Source organism: Thunnus albacares, chromosome 22, assembly GCF_914725855.1.
Source record: "Thunnus albacares chromosome 22, fThuAlb1.1, whole genome shotgun sequence".
Taxonomy (NCBI): Eukaryota; Metazoa; Chordata; class Actinopteri; order Scombriformes; family Scombridae; genus Thunnus; species Thunnus albacares.
In genome coordinates, this window is record NC_058127.1 from 13,050,327 (window position 1) to 13,063,425 (window position 13,099).

The following is a 13,099-nucleotide window of genomic DNA, read 5'->3' on the forward strand; positions in this document are numbered from 1 at the left end:
AGACATAGAAGGAGCCGAACAAAGCTCACAAAGTGCCAAGACGCTTTTCGAGAATATACCTGGTGAAAAAGACCATATTAAGCCATCTCCCCTCCTCTGTCCCCTTTCGTCAAAATATTGTCTGCTGGCCTCTAGACCTGGCGATCAAGACCAAGTCCGACCCTGTTTACGTGCGCTGCTGGGGGAGAAGAAACCGGAGGGGGGTGGAGAGAAGGAGAGAGAGCAAGAGAGAGAGGGAGAGACTGCAATATCATTTGTGAATCCCTCTCACAGTGCTGCAGATAGGGGCTGCCAACACATGCGGCGCGTCTGCAGGTGAGGGAACAGGCTGAATATGCTGGACACACTGAGGAATTCAACCAATGTTTCCTAAAAACTGTGTCGGATTTACATTTTTTATATTTTTTATTTCCGTTTGATTTTTTTTTTTCTTCTTCTGTTTAACACAACCCCTGATTTTTCAATCGTTTGTGCGTTGTGGAGTTGGATCGCAAAAGGAGAGAGAACTATATACTGTCTGCTGAATGCAAGTGACTTGGAGGAAGAGAGCTGAATAGGCAACCGGACAGGTAATTTCGCCTCATATTCACATCCTGAAGAACGGAGACTTGAAAGGCTCCGCACAGTCAATACTCGCCGTATGAGTTTGGAAACTGCGCGGGCATTTAAATGATCCTCTGACATATCTGGACATATCACCGGACAGAGGAATATTGCAGCCTCACCCAAAAAAGGAGATTCTAACCACAAACTGTGAGTAAAACGGCGCTACATGGACTGATTTTACTTTCTGGTGATATGATGTCCGGACTATAACGTGTTGGCTGTTACGCGCATGAAATTCAAATATTTTTGGCACAGTCCGGAGCGCACGGAGCCTCTCCGTTGTGTTTTTTGATAACGCTGCGTTTTTTTACTAAAACAAGAAAAGAGCAACTTACAATCCAGTGCTTGAGGAGGAAAAGCAGAGGAGAAAGGAAAGCCCGTGCACTTGCTGCTTTTCACTGCAGCAGGAGCGATGTAGGAAGTCGTCCGGAGGATGAAGTCTCACGCATCCCGAAACAGGGGGCTTTGCTCTTAATGAAAAAAAGATATTTTATTTCCACATTCGGACTTTCCTATAGTGATTAAATTCTTTTTTTTGCGTGTGACATTTTTCAAATCTAAGTGGACATTTTCAGAGGGGAACAATGATGACTTCTGGTGCAGTGGACTATTTGTACTATTGCATGCTCATCCTGCAGCTTGTGCATCAGCCCGCTGCAAAGCAAGTGCTCCGGTACCGTTTGGCTGAGGAGGGACCCGCCGATGTCAGGGTAGGGAACGTAGCGGCCGACCTGGGCATTGTTGCCGGGTCCGGTGAGGTGACATTTACGCTCGAGTCCGGCTCTGATTTTTTCAAAATAGACAACATAACAGGTGAGCTCACCACCAATGAGAGAAGGATAGACCGTGAAAAATTACAGCAGTGCCAAATGATATTTGATGAAAATGAGTGTTTTATAGATTTTGAAGTGTCAGTGATTGGACCGGCACAGAGCTGGGTAGACCTCTTTGAGGGAAAAGTCATCATATTAGATATAAACGATAATACTCCGTCTTTCCCCTCCCCTGTCCTGACACTGTCTGTGGAGGAAAACAGACCCATTGGAACCCTTTATCTGTTGCCCACAGCCACAGACAGAGATTTTGGCAGAAATGGAATAGAGAGATATGAGCTTATTCAGGACAATGGGGAGAACTCAAGGCGCTCTTCTGGGGATTCATACTCAGGGAAGAGGAGATTTGAGGAAGGCGCGAGCAGGAGCAGCGTCTTTGAACTGCAAGTTGCTGACACCACTGATGGAGAGAAGCAGCCTCAACTCATCATTAAAGGGGCCCTTGATAGGGAACAGAGAGACTCCTATGAGCTCACCCTGCGTGTTAGGGATGGAGGAGATCCCCCTCGCTCCTCCCAGGCCATTCTGAGGGTGATGATCACTGATGTGAATGACAACAGCCCTCGGTTTGAGAAGAGTGTGTATGAAGCTGACCTACCAGAAAACAGCTCCCCTGGCGCCCCCATACTACAGCTCAAAGCGGCTGATGCAGACGTGGGGGTTAATGGTCAAATAGAATATGTGTTTGGGGCAGCCACAGAGTCAGTAAGGAGGCTGCTGAGGCTGGATGAGAGCACAGGGTGGCTGAGTGTGTTGCACCGCATTGACCGTGAAGAAGTGAGCCAACTGAGGTTCACGGTAATGGCCCGTGACCGAGGCCAGCCACCCAAAATGGACAAGGCCACCGTGGTGTTGAACATCAAGGATGAGAATGACAATGTGCCCGCTATTGAGATACGAAAAATTGGACGCATTTTCTTAAAAGACGGGATAGCCAATGTGGCGGAGGATGTGGTGGTGGACACACCCATTGCCCTAGTTCAGGTGTCAGACCGCGACCAGGGAGAAAATGGCATAGTAACCTGCACAGTGGTAGGGGATGTGCCCTTTCAGCTCAAACCAGCCAGTGAGATGGAGGGTGAGCAGAATAAAAAGAAATATTTCCTCCACACATCTGCACCGCTGGACTATGAGGCCATACAGGAATACAATGTGGTCATAGTGGCTGTGGACTCTGGAAGCCCCAGTCTGGCAAGTAATAACTCTCTTATCGTCAAAGTGGGCGACACTAACGACAACCCTCCTATCTTCAGCCAGAATGTAGTAGAGGTGTCATTTCCAGAAAACAATGCCCCTGGCGAGAGGGTGACAACAGTGGTGGCCATTGACGCAGATAGTGGGAAGAATGCTGAAATAGCCTATTCCCTAGACTCATCAGTGAATGGGATTTTCTCTATCGATGCAGACAGTGGAGACATCCGAGTAAACACCATTCTGGATAGAGAGCAAACAGAGCGCTATGAATTCAAAGTGATAGCCAAAGATAAGGGTATAAACACCCTACAGGGCTCTGCGACAGTGGTTGTCCTTGTGGCCGATAAGAATGACAACGAACCAAAGTTCATGCAGGATGTATTTACCTTCTATGTCAAAGAGAACCTTGAGCCAAACAGCCCAGTTGGCATGGTTACAGTCATTGATGCAGATAAAGGCCAAAATGCAGAGATGAGTCTTTTCATTGAGGAAGAAGAGGACATCTTTTCAATCGAGAATGACACTGGAACTATTTTCTCCACTCTGTCCTTTGACAGAGAGCAGAAAACTACATACACGTTCCGTGTCAAAGCTGTGGATGGGGGTGACCCACCCAGATCAGCCACCGCCACTGTTTCGCTCTTTGTCATGGATGAAAATGACAATGCACCAACAGTTACCTATCCAATAAACAGTTCCTACACCCTTCTTCCGCCCTCCAGTAACATCAGAACAGTAGTTAGAACTGTCATAGCCACTGATACCGACACCGGCATCAATGCAGACCTGAACTACAGCATCATTGGTGGAAACCCCTTCAAGCTGTTTGAGATTCATGGGGTCACTGGGGTCATTTCACTGGTGGGGAAGCTGGAACAGAAGCACTATGGCCTCCACAGACTTGTGATCCAGGTGAATGACAGTGGGCTGCCTTCCCAAAGCACCACCACACTGGTTCATGTGTATGTTAATGAGACTCTGTCCAATTCCACAGTTGTGGAAGCCCAGGTGGCAAAGAGCCTGAGCACATCTCTCAATACCAACATTGCTGGTGACCCCAATTATGATCTAAGCAAACAGCGGCTAAGCATTGTAATCGGAGTAGTTTCGGGCATCATGACAGTTATTCTCATTATTCTTGTTGTCGTCATGGCCCGTTACTGCCGCCCCAAGAATAAGAATGGCTATGAGGCCGGCAAGAAGGATCATGAAGATTTCTTCACACCCCAGCAACACGACAAATCCAAGAAGCCCAAGAAAGATAAGAAGAAACAGAAATCCAAACAACCACTCTACAGTAGCATTGTCACTGTAGAGGCCTCCAAACCCAACGGCCAGCGCTATGACGGTGTCAACGAGAAGCTGTCGGACAGTCCTGGCATGGGCCGGTACCGCTCAGTCAATGGAGGGCCAGGGAGCCCAGATCTGGCCCGGCACTACAAGTCCAGTTCACCACTCCCTACTGTCCAGCTTCACCCACAATCACCAACAGCTGGTAAAAAGCACCAGGCAGTTCAAGACCTGCCCCCTGCCAATACCTTTGTTGGCACCGGAGATAACATTTCCCTTGGATCTGACCACTGCTCTGAATATAGCAGTCAAACTATCAACAAGTACAACAAACAGGTAAGAAGACACGTCTCCATGTTCTTTTTTTCCCTCCACTACTCTTAAATGTCTTCTGTTTCTTCCTCTTAGTGTTCTCTCTACCATAATGCTTTCTGACAGGGCTAGCCTCAGTAGTCTTGTTGCCTTTATGGTGCTAATGTGTGTCAAGTTAGCGGTATTGATCTGTTTTGGTTTGGAGTGCCATTCACATGTAATATTGAAACAGAAGAGAAAGGTTTAGATTAGCTTAGGAAAGGGTATTGTTACAACTCGACCAAACATGTCCAACTTTTTCACTTTTATCACGGCCTGTGTTGAGGTGCCTTTGCCGTCAAGGGTGTCACAACTACTAACCTTGGCCAATATGTGTCAGAGTGTTGTAGACAGCTCACATAAGGGTTTGGTTTGCAGTTATTTTATCCCAGAGGGGGGCATTGCAGGGGCTGGCTACACTCCCCTTAGCTATGTCAAGCCCTGCCCTGCCCTCTGTCTGTGACAAGGCTACCTTTTCTTCTTGTGAAAGGGGGGGGAGAAAAAAAACAAAAGCGGACAGTATAGAAAGGTAGATTTAGGTTGAATGCAGCACAAACATGGCTTTGTAAGGTTTGTGAGTCAGTTTTACAGTCTCGGCTTAAGTAGGAACATCTGCCCAGGAGGTCATATTAACATTCCTCTGCACTTCAGGGTCTGCTTCAATTCATTGACCTAGCAGTGAAAAGGGACATTTTTATATCACCTCCCATATTGTGTCTGTTTCTTTTTGCTCCTTTATCCTTTTCCTCATATAAAAACGTCTGCCATCTTCTACTCGCATTTCTTCCCTTCCCCTCTATTTTACCTCCAGCTAGTCTTACCTCCCGTCTGTTCTTGCTTTTCTGACTTTTTTTTTCCTCTCAGTAACTGTTTTCTACCATTTGCAGTGCAGGAAAAGGGTGTAGGTGGCATGATGCGATATTTAAATTCTAGGAAATGCATGCTTTTATCAGTTCAGTCTTTATATTTTTTGGCTGTTTTTGCACTGTTAGGTGCAACAGCGGTGAAACAAAGTTAATACATTATGAAGTCGGCTGATTTGCGTTTACAGGAAAAAGAACACTATTTTTTTTGTGTGTTTTCTCTGGCAGTCTAATTAATTATTGATCTTTCTTTTACTTGGTGTCAGCAGCTACTCCTTTAGAATTCTGGAGTGCTGTACTCCCTCAGAACATAGCTGGATTGTTTCTGTTTTTGTTTTCCTCCTTCTCTTCCTCCACATATCTCTTGTTTCATGTTTTTATATTCTACGCCCACAGTCGCCTTTTCCCCCTCAAATTCTTCTTTGGCCCTTTGTCGTACATCCTTACTTGCCTTGCATCCACCCATGCTGTCTGTTTTACCCCTGTATTCTTTTTCTCTCTCTCCGTTTTTCAGCCGTTGCCACATCATAACCCTTACAATGGTGCACTGTGCCTTGCCTTTTTTCTCGCAGTGGTTTCTTTTTTAATCTTCACTCTCATCTCTCTATATCCCACTTCCCCTCCCTCTTGCTGTTTCTCCTCTCAAATCATTTCACTCCCCTTTACTTCTCTCCCTTTTCTTCCCCTGCTCTGTCTCTAACAGCCTCTAATATGGTGTATTCACTGAGTTGCTTCCCAGAGTGTGAGGAGTGCTGTTGCTTTCGGATGTCTCCTGCATAATTAAAAGGGCACTCTATTTGCTGCTGCGGCAGCAGCATGTATTGTGTGTCACTATGCTCCACTTATATAATTATTTATTTACTCTCTACAATAATGCTGCGGTAACTTTTATGGACTGTGCATTTGTTATGATACAGTGTCTTGAACAAAACCAAATATGCACTGACCATAATGCACACAGATAATTTTCTTCTGATTCTTTGGCATTTACTAGTTTGGATATTTAAATTGTAGAGAAAGTGTTTAGTCGCCTACTGGGTGATATCATTCATGTTTATTGTGTGGTGTAGCCTGTATTTAATATACAACAGAGAGCAGCTATTAAAATTGCCTTTTATATCCCATGGGCTCACTAAATACTCTTTTACTTTAGGTACCTTCAGTTGGGGTGAATAGGCCCAAATTAATGGCTACAAAAGAGAGCTAATTGAATAGAAGGTGTGCGCTCCTATTATGGCATTAAACAGCCACCTTTATATTAGATTAAGTAGCCGAGTGATGTGGTCATGCTCTTGATTTTAGGGACGCTGCATCTAAAAATATTCTGTTGTCAGGTAAAGGCCTCCACAGCTAAAGACATAATAAAACACTCAAGGACACTTATGTGCCTCAGTTAAGGGAAAATTTGGATCGGTGGTAGAAAATTATGACGTCACAGAATGAAGCAAGTCAGATGCGTGTGTGGGTTTCATTAGGAATATTCACTTGTGTATCCCTGTGGCAATTTAAATACCATTAACATTATATTGCTTTGAGAGGAGAAGGTATTACTCTTCTACATTCATGAGATTTATTCATATGACTGAGTTTATATTTAAATTGTTCCCCTTTTATCACATTTGGCCACAAATGAGGTTGAAATCCTTTAAGTTGTGTATAGTTAAGATTTATGGTAAGCTTTGGGTGTGTTTCCATCACACACAACACGCACATACACGCTGTCACCCACAAACCCTTCTCTTTTACCACTCCCTCTCTTTTTGTCCTTCTGTGGGAAGAGATAGAGACAGGCACAAGAAAGACGGCCCTGTTAGTGGTATAAAGAATGGTCCCTACTGTTTCACAGGGACTTGGGGTCGGGTGGAAAGATAGAGAGAAAGACAGGGAGGGGGAGAGAGAGAATAGTACTGACCATTGACTGTAATCTCTGAGGTATCGGGTTCCGTCTTACTCTATCCTCGCCTACCTAATCTTACGATAACTGCGCAGGTAACCTGCTCAGCAGGTAACTAGGCAACTGAGGGAGTTTATCGGTGAGGCTTGTCTTTCTTTTTAGCCAATCAGACATTTAAACAGTCATTAAGCTGAACTAACTGTGAGGGAGATGCCGGCATGTCACCCAGCAGCTGTTGAGGGCTTGAACAGGAGGGGCGACAGACCTGACATTTCATCTCTTCTTGTAAGTCCATTGATTGCGGCTTGTATAGTTCATATTTTTCCCCTGTCTTTTGCTGCATGCGCCTGCAGCACTATGCCACACTCCTTACATACCTGTGTCCAATCCTTACATCTGAAGGCTGATGAGTAGTGCATGCACTTAACAGAACACTTAACTTTATCACTTCTGGCAGTAGTTTCTGTTCTACCCTGTGCCAAAAAATAATGCTACGCAGCAGTAATGTGGTGAGGAATGAAATCACTTAGCCATCGAATTAGCACAAGCCATCAGCTTTTGTTTTATCATTGCACTTCAAAGAGCCACTCGTGCCCAGGTGGATCACTTTTAATCAGTGGTGAGCCAGAGCAGCTTGTATTCTCTTGCTCTCGCAGCGTAGCCCCTCAGGGTAGGTAAAGCCCCCTTCTATAAACTTATACCAGGTTATTTTGCCTCGGGGCTAATGCAGCAAGCATAACTGGACATTGCCCTTAACCCGCCCCCAGTGCTCACCTCCCGTGCTCTGGCCAGCTGTTCTCCCGTGCCTTCTTGAGCTGCCACCTCTCCAGCACCAGCCGAATACGGCTGCGGAGCATCTGATTTGCATAGGGCAAATCCTCACCCTGCCGCACTCACGTAGGACAAACAATATCAACATGCAAATGGAGGTCACCTGAATGGTGTTTGTAGCCAAAACATAGGAAGTGATTGCCCTTCAGGCTCCAGGCAGATCAGGAAACCAATATGGAAATGTAGTACTTTGCCTCTGGCCGCATTTGTTTTAACCTACAAAATGTAGCTGCCTAAACACCTATGAAAAGCCACAACTGCCCTAATTGAGAACTTCAAAGCCCCAGTGACCCTGCAGTTTCAAGTGTCATCAGTTTTATACGAACGCCTGCATGTAAGATTCAGTCCGCATCGATGTGTTTTTTTTTTTTTCTTCTTCCATCACCACTTGTGTTTTGCAGGCACCAAACTCCCCTGTCGGCTCTCGCATGATTTTATCTGTGAAACCATTGAGGCAGTCAGTAACTCATTGAGCTCAATAAGGTAATTACTTGATAAGAGGCTCCACAGGAGCTTTAAAGTATTTGGCCATCCCCCCACCCCTCCCACGGTTGCTGATACAGGTCAGCTTATTGTTGAAGAAAGCAGCCGTAGCTCCGGAATTGTAAAACTTTCTCTTCATTAACATTAAATTTGAATCCGTTTACCTAGACAGTCAGTCGCAAAAGTCTCAGTTGTGAGACATGAGGTTACGTAGGTAATTAGTGGATTATCATATGAGAAGAATAAAATATATATATAAAAAATTGTTATGGAAACTTCACAGAAATTCAGAATGCCAAAGGTGGGAGAAAAAAAAGTTGAAAACAGAGGAAAAGACAATCTGGAAATCTTGTGTTTAGTAAAAAATGAGATGATGTGCAATAAGATGGTTTGTTTATTGCCACATTATTATTAGCACTTGTCCTTTGTGCGGTGCTGTGTACCCCCAACTGTGGCTAATTCTATCTAAATTGTTTTGGATCTATTATGGCTTAATTCAATCTATGGCTGCTCAGGCTTCTGTTGTTTATGTTCCGAGAGGAAAATGGAAGCAGTAACAGTGCACAGTAATACTCATGAAATTGCAGCGGGCAGCATTTTCTGGTATAATTTGGTTTGGTGATTTGAATGCATTCGCTCTAAAGCAATTACTAATCTAAGGATTAGACTTACCTGATACGCTGACAGAAATGGTGGAGAATGAGAGAGAAAGTCAGAGAGAGATTTCTATAGCTGGTAGTGGCAGTGTGTGCTATATTATTCTGTAAAACGTGTTAATACTTTACTCATAGAGGAATCCATAGAACGTGTTGCTTCATTTGTATTTCTGTCTTCTTTCTCCATTCTTCTTTATCTCCCGGCTCTCTTCTCCGCGTACAATACATGTGCCAGTGCGCTCAGTTGTCTTCACATGAGAATAAATGCTCATGATCGAAGAAGCCCCGACTCATCCGCAACATTTGTCATGATAAGATGCCGAAAGACAGAGAAAGGAGGGAGCGAGGGGAAGAAACAGACAAGAAATTTAAGCCGCATGCCACCTTGATTGCTCTCCACGCCGCTGATTGTAAGTGGCAGTGTCGAGGATGCCACCTTCTTCTCGCCGCTTCTTTCAATTTGATGTCATCGAAAATGGAATTTCATTTCATACTCGGCAGCGATCACATTAGATAGGGCTCACCAGGATAAAGCCGATTCATATTTGCAGATTTGCCTTTCCTGTGGCACTATCAATCATTGCATACTCACCATATTGCAGACTTGTTTTTCACAGCAATTGTTAGGAGGAGTTTGTACAGTAAATTGACTTTTACAAGGCTCCCAAGGTCTATGATATGCTATGCTAGCCCTGTTGTTTTCTCTATAGCTGTCCTCTTGTATTGACTGCAGACGCTAGGACCGGCTAAATGAGAACATCACTTAGCTCGACTGCCGTACAGCCCAGGGGAATAGTTCTCCGTCGACGAGCGGGATCACAACACGGATCAGACGTTAAGGCTTGTTGTTTGTGAGACTAATAGGCAAACAATAGTGTTTTGTTTACTGTGACACTGTACCTCATCAAAATTGCAAAAATGTCTGGCAGACTCAGTCCCATAATAATGTGACTTTGCTGTTGTTGTCGTGCAGAAAAGGTCACAGGCCATTCGCTCTCTTGATGCTGATTCAAACAGGTGGCAGAGAGGCTCTTTGCATTCGTGATAATTTGCCAGATTCTCTGACTATCAAAGTTTCTGTTTAGTGTTTGTTTACGTGCCTCCTGCTCTCTGTTCCTTCCTCGCTGCGGAGGAAACATCGTGATGAATCAGATGAATCACTCCCCTGTCAGCGGCGCTCACATGGGTCCCAAGGTGTCAAGGGAACTGCCAGCAGGGCCCATGCCCCCCCCCTACCTCCGTCAGGGGGCGACGATTTAAACCCCATCCAGCACCAGCCATGTTGTCACACTCGGCCTTCATTGAAATGAGAATAAGAGCCATGAAAGCCAGACCCATTGATCCATAATTTACCCCTAAGTGCCACCTTTTGCTCTCGCAGCCAACTGTAAAGCTGCTCAGTGCAAAGTGAACTTGTTTATGAAGCAGAGCTGACAGGTGAAGAAAAAGACACTTTAACTGACAAGTAGTCTCTCCCGGACGGACACAGCGAGGATACCGGAGGTGGTAGGATGATGGGTAGGTGTGTGTGTGTGTGTCCGCAAAACGGTGTTGACAGGGGAAAAGTTAACAAGTTTAACAGTGTAATTGGAGCGTATTTAATAAGTACAACCTTCACCTGAGGTTCAGATTCACATTGATTTTTTTTTTTTAAGGCTGTGACATGCACCTGTTCTATCTCTATCTCCATCTCTCTTCCCACACACTTCCTCCCGTCCTCTTTTGTATTGAGAAACTGCTGAAATATTAAGACGCGCTGAGATCTCCTGCCTGCGTAAGACACATTAAGAATAGTCATGGATAAATAATGCATCTGAAAACTTTGTGTTTTTTTTTTTTTCTTGTACAAAAGGATACAGCTTTTTATTAACAGGCTGCAGTCATACATATTTGCTAAGCAGCAGAGTATAATGGATATGACTTGACTTGGGAAGGGGAGGAATAGGACAGCTTGACTGCTTCTATTAGCCCTGTTTTGGTGCAGCTCCCACCATGTAGCCCCCAAATGAGATTATATGTGTATGAAACAGGAGGTAGAGCACTCACCGACCATCCATCAAAGCCTGGGGGGACCTGTGTGAAAGTTTGTGCATGTGTACTCAGCGGGTACACTCACTGTGTGGATGTGTGTGTGTGCATGTGTAAGGGTGTGATAAAGTGTGTGGGTGTACAGTATGACTGTGTGTGTGTGTGTGTGTGTGTGTATCTTGTGAGGGCTAGAGAAGAGAGCAAACGGGGCCTCCACAGTTCAGCCTCTCCATCATCCTGCACGCCAGGCACACGCGCGCAGGCGACATGCCTGAGAGGGTTTCAATATCCTGTGTGTGTGTGTGTGTGTTTGTGTGCCACTGCCGCTGTGTTTACCCAAGGAATGCAGTTCATTATATTTGTATGTGTGTCTGGTTATTACATATACTCTCTACACACATGCGTGCAGAGGCAGATGGAGCCTGTAGGCTAGAGCAATACTTTATTTTCACCTGCTAAAAACCCGCAACATGCTCGGGTAGTCTGGGCGGATGATGTGACATCACCTCTTGACTCTCAGTAACCATCCTCCAGCAAGGCACTTGGAGCTCCGTTGCCCCAGCTGAGCTAAGAATGACTAAGAATGTGTACTTTAACCTTATTCAATATAGACATGCACATAGCACCTGTATTAAACTTGTAGATGTGTGCAAAAAAAAAAAAAAAAAAGAAGCTGAAATATTCATTAGCAAAGCACTTGCAGGGGCAGGAGAAGCCCCTGTATCGATGAGGCCTTACCTGGCAGAGAGCAGGCTATTAGCCAGCCCCGATAAATCTTGTCAGAGGCTGGAAGAGTCTGCCTGCCTGCTGAAGAATGAAGGTCACGGGGCAGCTGGAATTACGAGCGGCCTCGCAAGGTAGCTGCTATCAAATCAACTGAAATATGAAGTCCAGTCACCTTTTTTTTTTTTTTTTTTTTTTTGAAAATGCAAATTTTTCAATTTGCCTTCTTTCTTGGTGTGTACTTTTCCTTCGCTTGCTCTTTTAGCTGTGCTGCATACAGAGATGTAGGATTAAATTAAAATGTGAATAAGCTACAGCATCGGTGTTAGTTTGCGATCACCGTGAGGCAGATGTTGACAGATGTGCGCTGACAGTATATGGGGGATAAACAGGAAGTTGAGACAATCTTTTGTTCTGTGCTGCAAATTGTTTATCTTTATAATATTTGATAATACTTAGAGCTGATATGATTACTCAATCGATTAGATTAATAATGAAAATTAGAACAAGTATAACTTTATTAGCAAAAATTGATCATACTTAGCCTGATGATACGTGACCCTCTGAAGAAAAATATGATTTTTAGACTAAATACTGGTTAAGAAACTTGTTATGATAAATAAAAAAAAAGTTTTCTTCCGTAGTACAACTCTATATTATGCTGCCAGAATAAACTGTATAAGGTTTGACACATGCTGTATATTCCCATAGGCCGGCCCTGTTGGAAACTGCAATATAAAGTGGAGATGACTGTAATGCTGGCTTTAGTCAGACAAATTCTTCTGCGAATTGAGGAGCTCCAGACATTTAATATGGTTTCAGGTATTGATTTATGACACCTTACCCTACAGCCTGTTTTTTTTGTTTTGTTTTTTAAAGATTTTTTTTTTTTTAGCATTTATGCCTTTATTGGATGGTGGGCAGTGAGGAGGCAGACAGGAAGCAAGGGGAGAGGGAGATGGGTATGGGTAAGGGTACCCGGCAGGAATCGAGCATGGGATGCTGCGGTTGAGTGTCATATGCGGTATTCGGTTACTGGGATGCTCCTCTATAGCCTGTTTATCTAGTTTCAGTTTCACCTTTTACTCCCTTTTTCCCCCTCGCAGTATCTGAGGAGATGGAGTCCTCCTCTTTATTTCTCTCTCTCCCTCCCCAGCAACAATGTTCTTAGTAACAACTACAAATAGTCAATCAAACTGGCCACTGGCGAAGAACACGTCGGCCATTTTGGTTTGTGAATAGAGCACTCAGGTGCTTGAATAATAGCATGTTCTCAGCTTTTACTCAGTTTGCTGCAATTATGGACGGAGAGAAACGGGAAGGGGGGGGATGTAATCAAGACTGAAA

At 44.5% G+C, this 13,099-nt stretch overlaps 1 protein-coding gene across 2 annotated transcripts in view; it reads left to right on the top strand.

The window, feature by feature from the left end:
- Positions 1-270: 270 nt before the first annotated feature.
- pcdh7b (protocadherin 7b) overlaps positions 271-13,099 on the top strand; it is a 110,401-nt gene continuing 97,572 nt past the window's right edge. For both annotated transcript variants that reach the window (XM_044341501.1, XM_044341502.1), the window contains exon 1: positions 271-4,259. In XM_044341501.1, the coding sequence (XP_044197436.1) occupies positions 1,191-4,259 (3,069 nt within the window). In that variant the 5' untranslated portion in view covers positions 271-1,190. The remainder of the gene's footprint in view (positions 4,260-13,099) is intronic.